At 43.3% G+C, this 22,566-nt stretch overlaps 2 protein-coding genes across 3 annotated transcripts in view; both read right to left on the bottom strand.

Moving 5' to 3' along the window:
- The window catches only part of atp13a3 (ATPase 13A3), a 36,967-nt gene extending 25,788 nt beyond the window's left edge, over positions 1-11,179 (bottom strand). For both annotated transcript variants that reach the window (XM_066647105.1, XM_066647104.1), the window contains exons 1-2: positions 10,953-11,179; positions 123-205 (exon numbers count right to left, since the gene is read on the bottom strand). The gene's annotated coding sequence lies outside the window, so the exon portion shown is untranslated. The remainder of the gene's footprint in view (positions 1-122; positions 206-10,952) is intronic.
- Positions 11,180-14,355: 3,176 nt separating this feature from the next.
- On the bottom strand, positions 14,356-22,321 carry tmem44 (transmembrane protein 44). The gene is made up of 9 exons (XM_066648264.1): positions 22,067-22,321; positions 20,238-20,367; positions 20,045-20,135; positions 19,499-19,665; positions 19,231-19,317; positions 18,892-19,062; positions 16,809-17,033; positions 16,582-16,728; positions 14,356-14,838 (listed from the first exon to the last, which is right to left on the bottom strand). Exons 1-9 carry the CDS (start codon positions 22,198-22,200, stop codon positions 14,623-14,625), a joined length of 1,368 nt encoding a protein of 455 aa, XP_066504361.1. The 5' UTR covers positions 22,201-22,321; the 3' UTR covers positions 14,356-14,622.
- Positions 22,322-22,566: the final 245 nt, after the last annotated feature.

A 22,566-nucleotide genomic window follows, 5' to 3' on the forward strand; every position in this document is an offset into this window, starting at 1 on the left:
CACCAAAAACACATTTAATATCAGTGATTTTAAGTGAAATTTGTAAAGATATTGGATTTATACCAAGTGGGAAAACAGTGGATAAGTGTCTTTTGGTGTAGAGAAAATACCCATAGTCTTACCTCAGAACCTTGGGCACGAGGGCCCGAGGCAGCCCCTTCCTCTTGAAGAGCTCACACTCTCTCAACACGGCAGACCTGGACCCCTGCAGAACATCCAAAGAAAAGCGTTAATTACAAACCACAAATCAAGCTCTCAGACTTGTGTAACCTTTACTTACACAGGCTACACCAAATGCTCGTCTCAACAAGACAGACCTGTGAAAAAGCTTTCATATCCGCGAGGTCTTAATTGCCAGCTGATAATAAATGAAAGCTAAAGTGACACATTCTTGGAGAGAGGTCTGTGTTTCCCTTAGTGACACGCTCTGACAAATCTATCTGGGAGAAACGTGAAGGATGGTGAATAACATGAATGAAGTTAAACTATTTTCAGAGTAGATTACATTAACATCACTGGACAACTGTCTGTATTTATGATTAACCCTTTAACACGTTCTCTCAGCAAGTCAGAGATACACATGAGCTATGTCCTTTTGTCTTGGGTCCATCTGTTAATTAACGTTAATTAATTACCAGGGCTGAGAAGAAAGAGAGCTGAGCAAAACCGGCTAAAAGGTCAGAGCTTCTGCTCCTTGCACCTCACTGCTGTGAACAGCAAGAGGCTCCTTATTATTTAAATGAACAGTTGCTGAAAGCTGCTGTTTTGAACAGGGCTGGGACACTCTTTCCCATGGATTAGATGTCATCCAGTAAATATTAGTTTCAACCATCCTCTTTCAATTAAATCAGGGACACTGGTGAAAGCCAAATATCCAGGTAATCTCTACTACCTTGGATATTAATCACTTACAAACCCAACCTATCAAAACATAAACACATAAACACATGTAAATACACAGTCAAGGGACCCAAACCATAATTCCTCTCCATTCAAGTATACCAGACGCAAGAGGGTCAGACCCAAATAGCAGGCCTCACCTCCTAAAGCCATTCTTCAACAGCCTCTCTTTAAGGGTCAAGTCTTGTCAAGAGAGACTTGGCCTTACCTCAGATAAAACGGACATGTTCCTTCTACGTTCTAGGAAATGATAAATTCAGTTTATGTAAACTCCCAGAACAGCAGCACAGATTCCAGTACGTCCCACCGTCTGTGCTACAGCAGACGCTTATGATCATGTGAGCTGATCTTAAAGAACAGAAAAGGGGTGAGAATGCAAGGCCCTCGTGCTCAGCCTGGGAAGTCGGACACCAGTCAGAGAGCAAAAACTAGATCGTTGCGCAAGGCAGTTACAAAACAGCTTACGCATCCATGCTACGTCCCTCTGAGCATTCAATAGCAGCGGGTTCAGCAGTTTGACAGACTCGGTTTCAGTTTCCAGAAAGAAAGAGGGGAGCGCTACAATAGTAGGTTTAGGAAATCACAATTACCAGAAAGAATGTAAGGACGAGAGAGGCTGTTTGATTTTTGAAGCAGAAACCAGCAGTTTCAGCACTTTGACAGACACTGTCTCCAAATTCCAGAAAAAAAATAACCAAAAAAAAAAAAAAACAGAACACCGTGTTTCTCCACATACCCCCTCCCTAAAGCACAATTGTTAATAAGCAATGACCTAACGGCGGAGGTAATAATTCATGGAAGCTTTCGGAGGAACAAATGTTCTCGGTTCAAAACGCTTTCTTTATCACTTCCTCTCATAATCGCAGACCATTAGAACAAGGCCTTTTGTTTAAGGCAGCAGTGATACAGAGCTGTGTCAAGTCCAGACTGTGACCACACTCCTGGATAGGGCATGACATGCTTTGTCTGTTCATCTCCCCATCGTTAAGCATGTGTGTGCTGAGCAGGAGAACAACTATGACAGATCGTTTAATAAATCAGCCAAACATAGCTGATAATAATAACTGAAGACCAGTTTGCTAAAGATTACGAGGGCAAGCTGATGTGAGATAAGCAAATAACCCCAGGCTGAGTGCTGAATTCAGAGGTAAAGAAGGTAAACGTGATTTTTAACCATGTGTTAAGTATGTTTCACGTGCCATAAAACCAAGAGTACCACTAGAATATTTTAAAAACTAATAATTAAAAATGGTACAAGTCCTTTATCACGTACCAGGGTAGGACCGGTAGGAGCAGGAAATACTGGAATGGATATTAGAGGCAGACGGAGGGGAAAAACTAGGAATCCTGTCCAAGTCTAGCCTCACATTTAACTTTACAATTACACACACATAGCTTCTTTCTAGAAACCTAAGGACGATATACAATCAACATTCAATCCACACACACACACAGGCAAGAAGTGGCAGCTAAACACTCTCGACCAGGAATGACCTGGAGGACTGCATCGGGCACTGGGGTTTCACCCAGGACACAGCGCCAATCCATATCTGGGCTCACACACATTCACTCACACACTAGGACAGTTATTAGAGAAGCCAATTCACCTACCCTCCATGTTTTTTGGACTGTGGGGAAAAATAACAGATTAAGCTTAACCCTTTCACACATTCTCTCTGTACATTGTGTGACATCAGGTTAAAGACCATTCAAATGAAGCCCAGTTTTTACAGAGGAATGACATACTGCATTTGTATTGATGAAAAATCACGCTGCCCAATCAGCACTCCATTATCAAAACTGCCTCTGGGTTATCACTGCTTCATCTGATACTTTAACCTGCTTAGAAGAGCAATACTCAATTATAAATGAACCTTAATAGACAACCTTCAAAAATGATTCGATCAACAGATTCTTTATTTTATTACTAAAAGTGCCTAAGAAATCAATTTATCAATAAATAAAAGAGCATTCAAAATATCCAACTAGTGATTATCATCACCGCAGCAATGTGCAGGTAAAACAATAATACATTACTACATTAATAGGTAGTTAAAGGCTTTTCCTTCAATAAAATGCATGATACCACATTAGTACTCTGAAACACACAACAGTCAGAAGGAACTGCCTATGGTTAAAGGTTAAGCACCACTTAATGGACCTCCATGAATATTTCACATTATTGTAGTTACTGACAGATATAAGTATGAATTAAAATGAAAATAGCAGCTTAATTTGCTTTAAAACTGACAATTTTATTAAATTGACGGAAAAATCCGAGCTCGCTACGGAATTCTTGAACGCGATCGTGACGTCACTGGTGGACAACAGCTGAACAACGCCGCGGTAAAACACCGTTATGACTGACTGTTATGACAGTATCTAGCTAAATAACCAACATTATTCATGACAATAGCCTAGCAATAAGCTAAACTCAAATGTAAAGGCACCGTTATTCTTGTAAATGTGATCGAAGTCGAACTCGAATTCATCCGACTCTATAAACCTCCGTAATGCAGCTACGTAGCCGAGTATAATCTGAGCCACCGAGTTTAGCGAGTCAAGCTAACGTTAACTAACACCAACTAAAACAGGCTAAGTGAGTGTCCTTACCCTGTTTACCTCCATGTTACAGAGGCTCTTGAACACCTTTCGTTGGTGTCCTTACATGCCCATATTGTTGGAAAAGCGCCAGTGAAATGAGCTACAGATAACGGAGTGAGCGGATGGTCCTTTCCAAAGTGCCCGTTTAAAGTGGACAAATTTAGTCCATTTTCTGGATATTTTGGGATCTTTGTGCCATTTGTGCACAGATGTCCCACTGTACATTGAATGATTGCAGCCAAAAACAACACACCTTTTCGTCATTTTGCATTAAATTAAGTGCAGCTTCTAGAGTGTTGTCCACCATCTACGTCACAGGCAAGACGCCTATTAGAGTTTCCCAACACCGTTGGAGGGGGGACCAAGGGTCTTTTAAACCTTATTCCTTCAATTAGTAAGAAATAACATGTTTTCTGACTCTCAATAAACACAAGTTAGAAACTCAACCACTGTATTTATTTGTTTGACACTTTCATAAAGCTGGTGCTAAGCCTTCAATACAAATAAAGCACTGAGTGCTTGCTCGTATGAACGAGTATCTAAAGCAAAAGATTAAAACACTACCGTGAGCTACCTTCTTCTGTTACTAAGGCTCCAGACTCTATGGATGCAATAACCTCATTAATAACAACAAAGATCCTGTGCTTTGCTATGATTCACAAATACGTAAGCCTTTTGCCAACTATTTTGTTTATCTGATTTTTGCAGTACAGAACAGTCCATGCAAAGCCCTTAATCAGATTGTGCCCAGTAGCTTTGGTCAAGAATGTATGATTAAAACACTTGGGTGGTTGAGGAGAGAAATAAAAAGGTTAAGCTCAATATTATAGGTTATGAGACATTTTAAATGAACCAAATACACACTCACCAACTACTAATACAGCTTTGTTGATGCTGACTGTATTAAACTCTGACTACATATGGACAGGTACAGGCGTTTGAGCTGATGTGTATTAAGTATCAGAACTAAAACTGTGGTGGTCAGACCATGTTGGTTTTGTCATCTGAAGAAAAAGGAAATAAACAAAAGCTTCCCATTAAACTTAAGTTTCTGTTCAGTCCCTTACAAATGCTTTCCTTAAATCAATGGCAACTTGCTTCGCTCTCATACGACAGACTGTCCTACAGTTTCACACCGGTGGCCATGGTAGTGGCGCACCAACCTGAAGGAAACCATATACGGGGCTGGTCGCACTTAGGTAGGGGGCGAGGTGAAGTTCGCAAAGGTATTCCTCAGCAGCACGGAGGCCTGTCTATCAAGTAAGGGACAGCTCGAGTGTGGTCCTCTAGTGAGATGAAATAAACAAGAAAGATCAAATACAAAATGCAGACCTAAGTCAGGGCACATGATGTTGGATTAGCAGGTCCATGGGAACTACAGCATGGGAAGAACTAGTGATCAACCATAAAAAGATTACACTATACTTTTACGTAACTTTCCTTTACTCTGCTCAATGTACCGGCCACCTACAGTGACTTCACTGATAAAGTCTGACAGTGAATTCAGGTGAGGTTCAGCATATTACTAAAGACAATTACACTCTGATAAAAGTAGACGAGCAGCTTTTAAACAGAAGTCAGGGTACGTCATTCTCTTATGCAACTCCTATTGCTGTCCAAAGTTGATAAAATTTCAACACTGAGTAACAGTAAGGTTTCTAAACCTTTTTCTTAAAGAGTTCAGGCTCAGAGCTGTTCTTCTGGCTGTAATCCGAGGTTACCAGTTCACACCAGAGTCCCAAATTTCACATTTGTTACTATTTTCAATCTGTGGCACTTCATCAGGCCTCTCATGAGGGGAGCTGGTTTATCTTGGATTTGCTGGAGGTAAACTGCGTACGAACGACTAGAAAGGACCCGCTCTTCGCACTCCTACCTCGGTCGCGGAAGGCAAACTCTCCCGACATTGCTTGAGGGACTTGCACCATGTCAGGACATTTCTCACCCCTGTAATGATACAACGCTGGCTGGGTTTCTGTCATAAGCTAATGCCTTAGACCAAAGCTGCGAAAAGTAAGCTTGGCTTTGCCTCAAAGCGCTTGGGTATACAAGTGTAGCACTTCTCTGGCAACCTTTAAGATTCCAAGTTGCCCATGTCACCAAAGTTTGGAGACAAGGGTGGGGAAGGTTCAGAGAAAATTACTGAACTTATACATAAAGGATTGGCCCACAAGTTGGTAGGTCAATACTGGAAGCTTAAAATAAGTAAAGTTTAGTGCTTGGATTAATGGAAAATGTATTGGTATCAAATAACAGTCACGGATATTTGTTGTGTGGCTTTTGAAAGCGCTATAACAAAATCACAGTGCTCAAATCTGACAATTAGGGGTGGGCGATATGGCTCTAAAATAATAATATCATGATCATGATATTTCAGGGTATTTTGGTGATTAACTATATTCTTGGCAAAACACTGAAAAATACTTTTATTAACTTTGAAAACACTCTATTTCAACCAAATATATGTTACATAAACATTAATAATATTAAACTATAAATACATTTAATATATAATATTAAATATTTTTATTTATTAAAAGGTTATTTTTCTACAAATGACAGTTACAAACATTCCTCAGACGTGACAAAACAAGCTGTGAACATTTGCTTATTGTGCAATCAACAGTAACTTACAAAGATTCTGATTTATATATTTAAAATATAACGTAACATATAAACTACCATGAACTCAAAGTGCAGAAAATGTAGTGCTGTGCGTATAAACAACAAACAGACACAATTATACAAAAAGTAGCCTAAAGGCCTCACAGTAAATAACAAAACAAATAAGAAGAGTTGCTGCGCTGAGTCAGTGGAGTTCATCAATTTGGGTTAGAGCTCATTGGCTGATGGAACTCTTCTAACAGCATTTTTTATTTTCCTCGTCATCAACTAGGAGCTTTTGCTGGAGGTGGTGAAACAAATTTGTTGTGTTTCTGCTTCTGTTGTTACAGGCTCTTTTCATCTCTTACATAACATCATGGTTTATTGTATACATCTGATGTTTTGTAACCAAACAACCTCCACACGATTTAAGCAACTCTTTTTTGGAGCCAATTCCTCCATCTCCGAGCCACTTTCCACCGTACTTCACTGCGCCTAAATGACTCATGTAAAGAACGTATGCCGTATTAAAGGTAATTGCATGAGGTCATTACCTAAACAAGTCAGAATATCACTATTATCGCGATATAGATTTTTTTTAATTGTTTAAAAAGTTACGATATAATCGCGAACGATATATCGCACAGCCCTGACAATCCACCCACTTGCCCACGCAGCGAGACGTAACTGAAATCGACCTGTAATTAAACAGCGTTTGAAACATTCAGTGTTAATTAATTGAATGCAACTCGCCAAGCTGCATTACAGTGCACATCAGGCAATCAGACTACTCAATCTGGAGCTCAGGCAGGATATGACACAAGGCCGACAGACTCCAGGTCGATTTAATCATTCTAAAAGACGAATAAGAAACGTAGGAGGCGAGTTTGAATTTTGTTCATTATCATCAGGCTTAGGTACATTTCACTTGAATGGTACAGAGCGAGTTTAAAAGCACAGCTCACACGCCCCACATTCCACTGCAGTGGAAGTGTTCACTGAGTGAAGTCAGGTTTAAGTTCATTTAGACAGAAATGTTCACGGTGTATGTTCTTTTATCGAAAAATCCACTTATTTTACGACGTGCAATGAAAACTTGTCAGTGTGATAAGAGATTGCTTAACAATTAAGGAACAAAGAAGCGTATAACTTTCCAACTTAACATTTAATAGCCTGGTAACAGTGTATTATGACTCTGCTGGTAAGTATTCATATTATTATTTCCCCAAGGAAACCTGCAATGCACCAAATAAAAATCATCACAGAGCTTCTCAGAATAGGAGTGCTCATCTAGGACCTGTTCTGATAAGGAGGTGATAGTAAATACGAGACAAAGGAAACTGATCTGTGATCAGGACTCATACACTAAGGAGATTCATGAATATACGACCACTGCTTAGACGACAGCAGTTGAGACATTGTCTACGACTAATTAGTAGGAAGTCTAGACCTCAAACACAATGATTCATGAATAAATACTTAAGCAGCGAGCTTAAAACATCAGCTAAATTCAAGATGGATTTATGCAGTGACTAATTTTCTAACTGCTTTGATACAGTGCTGATTTGGTGAAGTCAATATAACTTTTAAAAAACCCCTAATATCAAAACAAAGCACAGGAATGTGCGAAACGGCCCATATTAGGTGTCCTAAATTGTTAAGCCTGGCAAGTTCCCCAGCAATTTAATGTTTAGAGTCTCAACATGCTTTGCACCGTCTAATTCAAAAAGTGAAGTCTGTCATAAGCCAAAAGAAACTTTCAAACAACTCACAGACTCACTTCAATGAAAGCCACCGATGTCTAATGTGTTAAAAGAGAGCTTCATCACTTTTAGAAACAATGATTCAAAGTGAATTGATAATGAATGCTCCCTTAGAGAAATGTATTGGATCAGGATTGTTCACCATGGTGTTGATAGGAACCAGTTGTCTGTAAAGAATAAAGATCCCTCGTGTGAAAATCAAGTGTTTAACTTTGGTGGCATGTGCATGTTCTTTTATTCATTTGGTCTAACTGCTTATCCAATTCGGGGTTGTGGTGAGTTCAGAGCCTACATGGAACCACTGGGCACAACGCAGAAACACACCCTGAAGGGGGTGCCAGTCCGTCGCAGGGCCACGCGCACTCGCACAATGTGTGTTTTTGGACCGTGGGAGGAAACCCACACGGACACAGGGAGAACGCACCAAACTCCTCACAGACAGTCACCCGGAGGAAACCCACGCAGACACAGGGAGAATGCACCAAACTCCTCACAGACAGTCACCCGGAGGAAACCCACGCAGACACAGAGAGAACACACCACACTCCTCACAGACAGTCACCTGGAGGAAACCCACACATTCACAGGGAGAACGCACCACACTTCTCACAGACAGTTACCCGAAGGAAACCCACGCAGACACAGGGAGAACACACCACATTCCTCACAGATAGTCACCCGGAGGAAACCCACGCAGACACAGGGAGAACGCACCACACTTCTCACAGACAGTCACCCGAAGGAAACCCACGCAGACACAGGGAGAACACACCACACTCCTCACAGACAGCCACCCGGAGGAAACCCACGCAGACAAAGGGAGAACACACCACACACCTCACAGACAGTCACCCGGAGGAAACCCACACAGACACAGAGAGAACACACCACACTCCTCACAGACGGTCACCCACAGCATGTCTCGAACCCAAACCCCAGGACGCTCGAGTCCCCGTGTACATGTTGTGTTGTTTTTATGTGAAAAGATGTATCATGCGTGAAACATGCAGTCAGCATTTTATTCGGGCATTTTACAATTCTGTTGGGTGTTAATCTATGATCTGAGCGGGACTTTAAAGTCTCCCTAACAGAAAATAAATATTATGAATATGTCATTTGTTGTCAAAGACAATGTTTTATGATGGGTTTGAAATATAATTTAAGTCTTTAAAGTCAATTCACATTTGTCATGCACACACTGTGTGTTGTAAGGCGAAATAGCAACCAAAGAAAGATTTAGCACTATTTTGCCATTATCAACCTTACTTCTAAAAACTCATAAGATGTGTGGAAATCACTGGAGGTCAGTGTGACGAGTGTTTAAATGGTTATATTTGTGTTGAAGACATCATGATGCCTGAGGGGTATACCACAAAAACAGGATTTCTCAGTTAAGTGTTCTCAAGAAGAAACAGCTATTTTCCTATGGGACAGGCTTGACTTTGGGCTATAGTTATTTGACTAAATTGAGAAATTCTTCTTTGTGGCACATCCATCTGGCCTCTGTCACCACCAACGTAAAGAAACACTGCTGAGAGTCTCTAGGACGTATGTCAAATAAAAACCCCTCAGCTAATAACGGCTGAAAAACGTTTAAAGTTACATACGTTTTCGGACATTCTCATTTAAGTCTCTTTAGGTTACACCTACTGAGACTGCGTGGCTAAGCACTAAGTCTGAGTAACCGACACAGACAATGCCATGTGTCTACATAGCGGTTAGACATATATAACGTTTATAAACAAGCTACAGCTTAGTTACAACTACGGGAATAAGTTTTATGCATTTTACAATGACCACACAGTCGAAGAAATCAGCACAAACGAGGCACAGGAACGAGAAATTCATAATATTTAGTCTGACAGGTCGGTAGCCACCGTGTTAGCTAGCTAACATCATACACACACTCGCAGGTTTGTTTTCATGCGTTGTGGGGCCACTACATAGACTTTCATACATTTTGTGGAGACTTCCCCTTACCTCATCCATAACTACAACTATCATAATCATAACGTTTGCCTTAACAGATACTATCACCTTTAAACTTTGAAAATGAATTACCGTCTGGGTACCAGGTTGGAAATAAGTCGCCACAACGTCACTGTGTAAACAGGTCTTCGTCCCGACAACGTGATATATACCTGCGGCACACACTCCGAGCTAGGGTTAACGACAGCCAGCGAATTGAGAAACATTAACATGAGCTTCAAGACTGACTCAGGAACGGTTTAAACCGAGATGAAATGCCCTAAAATAACTGCCAATAATCACAATGAGGAGGTCTGAATTTTGTATTCCACCTTATATTGAAACGGTCCCAGCAGCTACACTGGCACCGGTGACCGTTACATTAAAGGTGGACGGTTAACAGTGTAAACACTGGTTTTAGGCACAACGTATACAGACATAGAGGATGTAGATCAGCTTTTAATAGGTCTAAAACACACACTGTGGTCTCACTATACTTCTCCTGTATTCAAAGACTACACTTACACCCTAACATAACCCTCAGCAAGTTAAACTTAAGGCTGTGTTCTCTCTCCTTTAAGATCTTTACGAAAGGAAGTTAAATTCAGGGTAAAACAATCACCAGCACTTGTACACAAGCTCAATAACGTTAGTCCTATCATTGTGGGTGCCCATAAGGATAGCAAGACAAGTGTGTACGTACACGTAAACACACAGTCTGATCTCACTATACGTCCCAGTCCTAACGGTAAGTCTAAACCTCATGTCATTGGCCATTTGGAAAAAGTAAAGTTGAATTTGATGCGAAGACAACAGCAGGCAGAAAGGTACCCACGCTGTCCTGTCATTGTGAATACGGGGATTTCTCAGTTTAGCCAGATAACGTAAGCCTCAATCAAAGGTCTCCAATGGCAATAAAGCTGAGGGATATTTCTAATGGACTGTCCTTAAGTCAGGCTTAAGATACCTGGCTAAATGAAATCCTGTATTGTGGAAAAACCTCCCCCTGGTCCTCATAGGTATATAAAAACAAGAACAGAGGCACATACACATCTCTGTGACACATGCGTACCAAGGAATGAGTGAGTGAGTGTGTGTGTGTCTGTTACGTACCCAGAACCACCGCACCATAGATCACCTAAGAGTCATGATTGGAGCCGCTCGCGGTCGCCGTGAAAGGACTCGTGCTGCCCTTATGCCGTGTGTTGTGTATAATCTGTGTGTGTGTTTTGAGGGAAGTGTCGGTGTTTTCTCGTGCTCGACACGAGTTGCCCGGTAACCCCGGTGAAGATGCAGCTCGCGCGCTCTTGCGGCTCTGACCGCCTAGAACTGGCTCGAGCTCTCCGTGAGCACGCCTTCATAGGAAGTGAGGCAGGCGGGCACGGGAAATGATATCACACGCCGGGGGTTGGGGGGGGGGGGGGGGGGGGAGTGCGTGCTGAAGCGCGAGCGGGAACCGCGTTTTGAGACCATACAGGAGCACTTTGTAGTTCCACAAATACGGAGTGTAGTCCGAGTGTTGCTCTGCATACTTTGTTAGCCCCCCCTCCCCTATCAGCTTCAATGGTTAAGACCACCACACAGCAGGTGTTATTTGGGCAGTGATGGTGGTGGAGTGTGTGCTGTGAGTGGATCAGACACAGCAGTGCTGCTGGAGATTTTAAGACTCTGTGTCCACTTCAATCTCTTTGGTACACAACGTAGATGTTAAGTCAGAGACAGCGGCTCATCTCTTGCTACACAGGACGCTGTCGGCTGGATGTTTTTGGTTGGCTGTATGTAATCCACTTGTACCAACACAACAGACACCAGCACATCAATGTCACTGCAGCGCTGAGCATTTCTGCACTGTGGAGGTCCCATGCACCCTGACCGTCAAAGAACAAGGCTAAAGGGGGCTAACATTGTATACAGAGCAACAGATAAACCACAGGGTGTAATTGTAGAACTATAAAGTGCTCCTATAAGGTCAGTGGAGCTGACTGAACTGACAGTGAATGCAGAAACAAGCAGGCGGTTGTAATGTTATGTTTGATCAGTGTGGAACAGGCAAGAGTCAAATTCAATTCCCTCTACTTTTGTAAACATTTGGTGTGTTTAAGGAGAAGAAAATAGCTGAAACTGGAATAAACCACTCCTTGTCCACACAAACTAATCTTGAAGCTTCTATAGCGAGCAGCCCGAGCTCGTGCTGGGTTGGACGTACATATGAATCCAAAAGAAAAACAAGAACTCTGTGCCCAACCGTGGCTTCAGATGTTCTAATCCTTGCTCCCAGTCCATTGTACAAACAGAATTCCGCCTATTTATACAGACTGGCAGTTTGTTTTTACTTCTCCGTATCTCAAAGGGAAACGGATAGACTTCATGCACCGGCCCCAATGAGGAGCTGCTCAGTAAAGCCCTAGCAGCATTCGGTGACATCAGAGAAGAACCTATAGTAAGGCTTTCTACGTCAGCAGCTATGGTTACATATTTTTTTCTTCAAAGAACTGATGGTTCAGCATTACTGTTGTGTGCACATCAAAAAAAAAAAAAAAATCTATGTTAAGCCTAAAAAGTAGTAGTGCTGAAGATCTACTCCACCTCCTGTCAAAGGATCAGAAAGTCAGATTTCCTGCAGACAGCATTAATTATTTAGACAGTCTGTACATTATACAACAGATTTACAGAGCTGCTGCATCTGAAATACAGCTCCTGCCAATTTGGTACTTTATCTGTCACGAGACATGCCCCCAGTGCAAAGCCCCAGGGGGAGAGGAATGTGCTTGACAGCCTCTAATCACTACATTGTTCCACTATCAGGCTTTCGGGGAAGTCTCCTTGGTACTCATCTGTTAGCCACGACTGACTGGGGCACAATGAGCCCAAGCCACCAAGTCACAAAACAAGAATGGCCGAGGCGGAAGGCCAGCGAGAGAGCTAAGATCCTCTCGGCCGTCTAGTCTAGGTCTTATCAGAGGTTGCTGGGCCTTTTGCAGTCCAGCTTAGATAAAACTGTCCAACTATCAAAATACAGGAAACGACCCTCTGAACTATTAGTCCTGCGAAAGGGCGATCCTGTTTTTATTAGGGCACTTTATGTGACACCTCCCTCCATTTGTCTATGTTTTGGCCTGGTGGGGCTTTCAGTGTCATCACATTAATCAGCAACGTGCCTTGTGAGGCTGACTACAATACATGTGACTGACAGGGAGCAGATGTAAACATGAGTCACCCAGAGGAAAGAACAGCCCATCAGAGCCACTAAGCATTGGGTCATTGTTGGCTAAATCATTTTGTATAGGGACTATACAATACAAGTTTATATGCCACAAAATAACCACTTCTATGTCTCTAAAATATATGCACACTGAGTGGTTTCAGCTGACAATTTAGATATATATCTGTCAGACATTTTAATCGGGACATAAATAAAAAATAAAAATCACCTCTTCAGTGCATTTGCACATTAACGTGTGAGAGTCCGGAGCCAATACCCATCCTCACAGTGTGAAATAAACGTTTCTGGATGGTTGACTCATCTGATGCCCTCATCTGGGTCTCTCCAATCACAACACTAGACACGTGTTAATATGAGTGCGCAAATATGAGATTAAACAGAGAAAAACCTGTCATGACAAAAGTAGAATGGCAAAGATAAAAAAGAACAGAGTGAAAACGGCTAAAATACAGAGCTTCTGCTTTTTGCTCTTCACTGCTGTGCGCTTGCGCCGGACTGAGCCGTAGCTCGATTTGATTTAAAGCAACAGGTGCTGAAACCAGCTGTTCTGAAGGGGGGGAAACGCTGCTGTGATGTTCGATCATTGTGGTATTTTGATGAAAGTATGTCAGACACATTTCATTAAGACTGCAGGGTTGTAGAAAGGGGCTATATATACACCTCTAAGTTCAGGCACTTGTCCTAGCATACTTCAGTAGCACCCCCTTCTTATTTTTGGCACCTTTTAAGAGATAGTCTCTTAAAACTATCAGTGAACAAAGGAGTAAATCTGATATTAGACATGAATATACACTGTAAAAAATTGCTGTAAATTTACAGCAAGTCTGCTACAGTATTTTATTGTATTACTCAATAACAGTAATATGCTGTAAATTTGAAATACAGTAGTGTTCCTGTAAAAATACGGTAAATGGCTGGGAACTCTGCTGCCAGTATTTTACTGTAAATCGCAGTATTTACAGTAAATTATTGTATTATTCAATTACAGTAATATGCTGTAAATTTGAAATACAGTAGTGTTCCTGTAAAAATACGGGTAAATGGCTGGGAACTCTGCTGTATTTCAAATTTACAGCATATTACTGTAATTGAATAATACATAAATTTACTGTAAATACTGTGATTTACAGTAAAATACTGGCAGCAGAGTTCCCAGCCATTTACCGTATTTTTACAGGAACACTACTGTATTTCAAATTTACAGCATATTACTGTAATTGAATAATACATAAATTTACTGTAAATACTGCGATTTACAGTACAATACTGGCAGCAGTGTTCCCGTAAAAATACAGTTAATGGCTGGGAACGCTGCTGACAGTATTTTACTGTAAAATTTACAAGAAATCTTTTACAGTGTATGATTAGCTCTCATTGTGGCAGTCTTCTGAAATACGGTCCATTATTAGCACCACTGATTATTATACATTATTGAGCATGACCACAACACTGCACACTTAAAATTAGACTTAGACATCATTAGGGTCAACGTTTACTGTCTTTTATTTCAACGTTACGTTGGATTAAACGCTGTTGAGGCTTTTACTGGTGTGAAATCCATCATTTAACAGCGTCTGAAAGGTTTAAGTTAGCATTAGTTGATGAAGAAACCATTCGCTCCTCCAGGTCACCACTGTTGCAGAAGCAGGCCCGAAAGTCTGACCGGTTGCACTTTAATCTCTGGTCTGTTGGCCACTCCTGTAGCGGGAATGCCTCTGTGAGTGGTTGGTTGTTGCTCTGTGAACTCCAGGGCGGAGTGGCCTCTTCAAAGTCCCACTGCTCAAACAGAAAATCAGTGGTTATTTAGAGGCATGGCTGGAATGGCGTTCAGCACAAGCTTGTCAACAAAGGAAGGTGAAACAGGTTGGCAGGGCACAAGGGCATAATACTGTCACTTCTTGAACCTCAGAGGTGTTAACACTGGACTCGACTTCCATGGCTATAGCACAGATGGACAAAATGTCCGGAGAACTAAAAAGAACAGCAGTGCATGGAACAGGAGACATCGAAATAGCAGCAGATTCCAACCATCCGAGACAAGTCCTGCCCTAGACTTTTATCACAGATCTTTCCTAATAGAACAATTGGGACACAAAGCAAGTCTAACCCAGCCTCTGTGAGCTCAGCATAAATGTTCTCCAGACACAATGGAGGAGAATTTCCAGGCCCTGTCTCTGTGCTGTGGTCAAGGCTTCATGGATTAAGGCCAGGATTCACACAGCCAAACAATGTCATAATTCAACAGAGAAGTAACTGTATCTGGGAGTTTTATGTTGCAAACAAATCAACTGATAAGCAGAGATCAATCCATCAAAAATTAAACCTACAGCACTTTCTGTGCCTTGGGAACTATGCAGTGTTTGAAAATTAGACAAGATGGTTTAATATTACTGAAGCTGGACTTTTGTCGCCTTCCTAGAACCAAGTGACTTTGACACCGTTTATTCAAACGCCTCGAAAACCTTCGGAAAATAGTCAAACAACACGAATGATTACTAAACAGCTATCGTTTACCATGCTCTGAACAACCCTCACGCAGTTTTTGAAGCGTGCAAAAGGTGAACATAAACAGACCAAAAGACCCAAGACGGACCAATCTAGTTCAAACCCTAACCCGGAGTTACGTAATGACAGTTCACACAAGTTTACGAGGGAGGGGGGCCTTTTTTCTCGGGTCAAGCGCTGTGTCTGATAGGAAAATAAAACGTCAACGAGGCCAACCTCAGGTTTATTGTTATAGGAGGAGCCACCGGGTACTGTTCCCAAAGATACAGCAGGAGCATTAAACACTGGACTATAACCTACTTCAAGGTCCACAACCTTCTGAAGAATTTCACATCGTTTGCTTTTTCCTGTTTAGTGAATAAAACAAAGTTCAATTGTTTTCACCGTGAACGATTCGCCTTTGTTTCTGATTGAATTACATCCTCAATGATTTGGCATTCTTAAGAGCAGCGGAGAGGGCCAAGAAATGTCTGAGCTGTGCAGGAGCACAAGGCACTACAACAAAGATTTTCCATTTCACTTTGATGTAGGTTCATGTGTAGTGGGATACTTACACTTTCACATAATTTTTACAGCCTCGTCACATTCCAGTGATCACACATTCAGTACTGAATCCCTCTTTCGTTATTTAAGTTTCCAGTAATAAAAAGCTTTAAATACAATTTACTTCAGCCTCAGAACAGGCAAAGAATGAAATTTACGCAGAACCCACAACAACTTAATGTAACTATATGTTTATAGGATGCCACGTGTGCCCCTTTTGTCTTTATTACAGCTTTAATTCTTTGGAGGAAACTTTCATTTCTTCGCAGAAATCTGCTGATCATTTTTAATACTTCCAGAGTTTTGAACTTTGAGCTTACAGCATTTTTGAAAACTCCAAACATTTAACAGTGATAGGGACAATGCTTTTATGCTTCTCAGTCCTTCCCAGCACTTTACCACCACCTACTGGTAGACAGTATTTTAAGAGTTCAGGCACAACACAGTCCATTTCCAAACACAGTTGCTAACCTCCAGTTCAGAGCTGAGAGAAGAAGAGGAGTCTGTTGTGCTGCCTGATGAATAACACTCATCTACTCTTACTACCTTCACAGACCTCTTGAGAGGCTGGTTATCGGCTGATCCATCTCGAGTGATCCTCACCTCTTTCAGACACACCTGGAGAACAGGGCAGAGGTGAGTTTTCCAAAAGCATGCCTGGGTAAACTTCAACTAGCTTTAACCGTCAGATAACAGACCTTACGAACAGGCTGTAGATTAACATCCATGTAACGTCCCGTCTCAGTTGTTTTTGAGGAGCTGCTCCTCTGAGAGGAAAGACGATGCTTCCTGACAGGTTTGTCTTTGGGGCGATTTTGGCCAGAAGCGGAACAATGGGATTTCAATAGGGAGACAGTTTCTGAACCCAGTGTTCGAACAGACTGATGCTTATAATGGATTCTGTAACAAGAGATGGTCAGAATCTGAGAGGACAAAAGTTAAAGGAGAAATAATGTAGACGTTTGTACATTTTCCTTCAGCAAGAGAGCATTTCTTCAGGTTTTACATCAAGGAACACACAAACCTAAGCTGAGCATTTTCATGAATTAATTTATGAGAAAAACTGTTCTTCCCTCCTCCAAAGGTTACATAGTGCAGTTTCTGTAGTGCTAAACCCAGTGTGGTAACAATAGACACTCTATTCTCCCTATTACAGGCCAGCAAAGCATCACAAAGTTTTGCAACTGCACTTCTTAAAGTTAAAATACTACCCAATGTTGCTTTAAAGCACTATATAGCATCATTTCTGGAGCATTTTTAATAAGAGTGAGTGACTGAGTGACTGACTGACCGACTGAGTGAGTGACTGACTGACTGACCGAGTGAGTGACCGACCGAGTGACTGACTGACTGACTGACTGACCGAGTGAGTGACCGACCGAGTGAGTGAGTGACGGAGTGACTGCCTGACTGAGGGAGTGACTGCCTGACTGACTGAACGACTGAGTGAGTGAGTGACTGACTGACCGAGTGAGTGACCGCCTGGCGGAGTGACTGACTGACTGAGGGCGTGACCGACTGACCGAGTGACTGACTGACCAAGTGTGTGACTGACCAACCAAGTGAGTGACTGACCAAGTGTGTGACTGAGGGAGTGACTGACTGACTGAGGGAGTGACCGTCTGGCGGAGTGACTAACTGACTGAGGGAGTGACCGACTGACCGAGTGACTGACCGACCAAGTGAGTGCCTGACTGAGGGAGTGACCGACTGACTGACTGACTGACTGACTGACCGAGTGAGTGACTGACTGAGGGAGTGACTGACTGACCGAGGGAGTGACTGACTGACCGAGGGAGTGACCGACTGACCGAGGGAGTGACCGACTGACCGACTGAGGGAGTGACTGACTGACCGACCGAGTGAGTGACTGACTGACGGACCGACCGACCGAGTGAGTGAGTGACTGACGGACTGACCGACCGAGTGAGTGAGTGAGTGCCTGACTGACGGACTGACCGACCGACCGAGTGAGTGAGTGACTGACTGACTGACTGACGGAGTGACCGACTGGCGGAGTGACTGACTGACCGAGGGAGTGACCGACTGACTGACGGACTGACCGACCGAGTGAGTGACCGACTGACTGACGGACTGACCGACCGAGTGAGTGACCGACTGACTGACGGACTGACCGACCGACCGAGTGACCGACTGACTGACGGACTGACCGACTGACTGAGGGAGTGACCGACTGGCGGAGTGACTGACTGACCGAGGGAGTGACCGACTGACCGAGTGAGTGACCGACTGACCGACTGGTGGAGTGACCGACTGATTGAGGGAGTGACCGACTGAGGGAGTGACTGACTGACTGAGGGAGTGACCGACTGACCGACTGGTGGAGTGACCGACTGACTGACTGACCGAGTGAGTGACTGACTGAGGGAGTGACTGACTGACCGAGTGAGTGACCGACTGAGGGACCGACTGACTGACCGACCGACTGACTGACCGAGGGAGTGACGGACTGACCGACCGAGTGAGTGAGTGACTGACTGACGGACTGACCGACCGAGTGAGTGACTGACTGACCGAGGGAGTGACCGACTGACCGAGTGAGTGACCGACTGAGGGAGTGACTGACTGACTGAGGGAGTGACTGACCGACCGAGTGACTGACCGACCAAGTGAATGACCGACTGACTTGACTGAGGGAGTGACTGACTGAGGGAGTGACCGACCGACTCAGTGACCGTTTTAAGGGGTGGGTGGGTGAGTGAGTAGGTTGCACAGTGAGTTACAAGTCTGCATGAGGAACTTTGCATCTAAAAAGGATACAGAAACATCCAAAATGGCACAGCAGGCTCCTGAGAGGATCCACGGCAGCGCTCTCACAACGAATTCCAGTTGTGTGTCAAAAAGTAGTATAGCAGAGGCGTAAAAGGCACCAGCCAAAGTGCTCAGAACCCTTGAGGACACATGCAGTGGATTACTCATCTCTCCTCTGTTCTACAAGGTGCAAATTACAAGCAGTAAACCCATCTGAACAAAGAGGTACAGTAGATATGAATTCAAATGTGATGCTTATGATGTTTCAGGCTGAGGAGGTTCACAAAACAAGATATGAAAATGGCACTGGAAGAGAGATGTCTGCACGTGACTATGAAGGTTACTCACAGCTTTAAAAAAGAAGGGGAACCTGGATGTCCAGCTGATTGCAAAGGACAGGAGACCAAGCACATATCCAATGAGTTTAATACGGTCCTGTTCTCACAGAGGGGAGCAAAAAATAATAATAATAATAAACCACATCTACTCGGCTAGAAGGTTATGATCCTTTTGCTTTGCATGAGTTCCTCTCAAGGATTTTGCATATCAGTTAAGTGTTATATGCCACAAATTCAACATGCATTGTGAGTGTACTTGTGCAGAGCTTTTCACTCACGTGCAGAAATGTGCCCAGAAGCCTCCTGCTGCTCACAGATCTGTCTGTAAGAAGCTGACTGTGGTGTTTGACTTGTCCAATGTAAACATATCCTCCCATTCCAAACAGCAGGCACACAGCGAGAGAGTTCTGCCTCCTCCTTCTGCTCATCATTCTCACTCTCCTTCCTTCAACGAGACGGAAAAGCTTGACTTCTGAGCTCACAGATGTGCAGTTTATGTAACTGAGTCATATACACATTTGCCAGCACCTACACATCAATATTTATTCTGATATCAAGAGGCATCAATAGGGATTTGTCTCGTTTTTACTACAGTAACAGGCTCTAATTAACTGGGAAGGTTTGATTGTAGATTTAGAAACAGTGCTGGGAGGGTAAGACAGGATTATACAACATCCACAGTGCACACATTTGGAGTGTGTGCAGTTGAAAGCTCTGCGTTCACCTTGAAGTATCTGAATTCATAATTTTTTGGGACATATGGTGTGTTTCATTAAATGTACACTACTTATTTATGATGAGATACTGGAAGAATAAAAGATCACCCGTTCTTGAATGGTGCCACCAACACAAAGGCAAAGCTGTTGAAAGTAAAAGCAGCACGTCCAACACCACCAGAAAGAAAGCTGTGATAATCTGGAACAGAAGTTCAAATGATCAGGAGTGAGTTTGTAAATCAGTGGCACGACTTGCTGCTTGGGTTTCAATGAAAGAGTTAAAGAAATACTCAGGTCTCACCTGAAAAGGTAACTGATGAGAGAGCACTGATCCAGCAGCATTGCATAGGTTTCCTATTAAACTGTAGAGACCACAGGGCACAGCACTCCCAGCGTCGCAAGCGTTTAATTTACACTGGTGGCAAAAAAGCCTAAGAAGGGAAGTCAAATGAAGTCCAGTGAGAACCGAGTCGGACCTGGGGAGACTGAGCTCCTCTTCAAGTAAATGCAGTGCTGAATAAATTAATTAAAAACAGTTTAAATGTAACTACAAGAAACTAGCAGTACATCTTACTCTGGGTTATCCATCATATGTCATATTATATTACATTGATACTATTATCATCGCATTCTAATATACGTTTTCATGTTTTTTCAAGTCACAATCATCACAACTATTCACTCACACCTAGGGACACTTGAGTCACCAGTCCACATACCAACGTGTGTTTTTGGAGTGTGGGAGGAAACTGGAGCACCCGGAGGAAACCCACGCGAACACAGGGAGAACACACCACACTCCTCACAGACAGTCACCCGGAGGAAACCCACGCAGACACAGGGAGAACACATCACACTCCTCACAGACAGTTACACGGAGGAAACCCATGCAGACACAGAGAGAACACACCACACTCCTCACAGACAGTCACCCGGAGGAAACCCACGCAGACACAGGGAGAACACACCACACTCCTCACAGACAGTCACCCAGAGGAAACCCACACAGACACAGGAAGAACACACCACACTCCTCACAGACAGTCACCCAGAGGAAACCCACGCAGACACAGGAAGAACACACCACACTCCTCACAGACAGTAACCCGGAGGAAACCCACGCAGACACAGGGAGAACACACCACACTCCTCACAGACAGTCACCCAGAGGAAACCCACGCAGACACAGGGAGAACACACCACACTCCTCACAGACAGTCACCCGGAGGAAACCCACGCAGACACAGGGAGAACACGCCACACTCCTCACAGACAGTCACCTGGAGGAAACACACGCAGACACAGGGAGAACACACTACACTCCTCACAGTCACCCGGAGGAAACCCACGCAGACACAGGGAGAACACACCACACTCCTCACAGACAGTCACCCGGAGGAAACCCACGCAGACACAGGGAGAACACACCACACTCCTCACAGACAGTCACCCAGAGGAAACCCACGCAGACACAGGGAGAACACACCACACTCCTCACAGACAGTCACCCAGAGGAAACCCACGCAGACACAGGGAGAACACACCACACTCCTCACAGACAGTCACCCGGAGGAAACCCACGCAGACACAGGGAGAACACACCACACTCCTCACAGACAGTCACCCGGAGGAAACCCACGCAGACACAGGGAGAACACACCACACTCCTCACAGACAGTCACCCGGAGGAATATGCCTTAAGACCCCTATATTGAAAACCTGGTCTTTTACCACATTAACCTGCACCTGTGGTGTTTAAGGACAAAGCATGACTGAAATTAGAGGTCAGAACATTTCTGCTTGAATGGGCAGATTCAAACCGCCAGGGTTTCTGATGTCACAAACCTAAATAAATAATCCCATTAATTTGCAAAGGGTGGGTGGATACAAGGCCTAACTCCACATTCATAGACCTACACATGCTGAACGGTGTGGAAACTTAATGCACTTTAAGGCTGTGGAGGGATTGTTTTTTTTTTCTTTTTAAAGCATTTGCTGATGCTACTTGGAAAAAATATTTAAATTTACCAACAGGGTTCCCCTACAACTTCCCAGACAACTTTATAAAATATATAACAGGTAAAGTATATGTGCGCTATAAACTTGACAACTGACCGCTAGGGTACTTACACGCAGTAGGAGACTGTGAGTGTAAACAGAGAGAGTAACCCGAGCGCTGCCGATCCACAGCCGAAGATTCCGGAGTGAAAACAGCTCCATACCTCCTCCCACCAGGAGACAGTCTCTAACAGTACATCCATCATCCGCACACAGCCACACTCACATAGCGGAGGAAGAGCGGCTCAAACCCGCACAATAAAAAAAAACAACGCTCGCAGATGGATGCCCAGAGTCACGTGATTTTCAGGTAAATTCCCGGGAAGCATTTCACGTGACAATCACGAGGACAAATCACCTGTTCCTTCTAAAACAGGGATGTATTTTGGAGGATCTTGTGCACGTTTATGTGGATTTCCATGCCTGTAAATATGGGCATTCCAAAAGTACTCCAATCGCCCTTAAAGTAACAGTAGGTTGTATTTTTACCGTAAAATTACAGCTTTAAAATCCACTGTGATTTCTCACTGACCTTTAACAGTCAGAAAAGTGCTTACATTTTGCTAATCTGG

Source organism: Hoplias malabaricus, chromosome 16 (genome assembly GCF_029633855.1).
Source record: "Hoplias malabaricus isolate fHopMal1 chromosome 16, fHopMal1.hap1, whole genome shotgun sequence".
Taxonomy (NCBI): domain Eukaryota; kingdom Metazoa; phylum Chordata; class Actinopteri; order Characiformes; family Erythrinidae; genus Hoplias; species Hoplias malabaricus.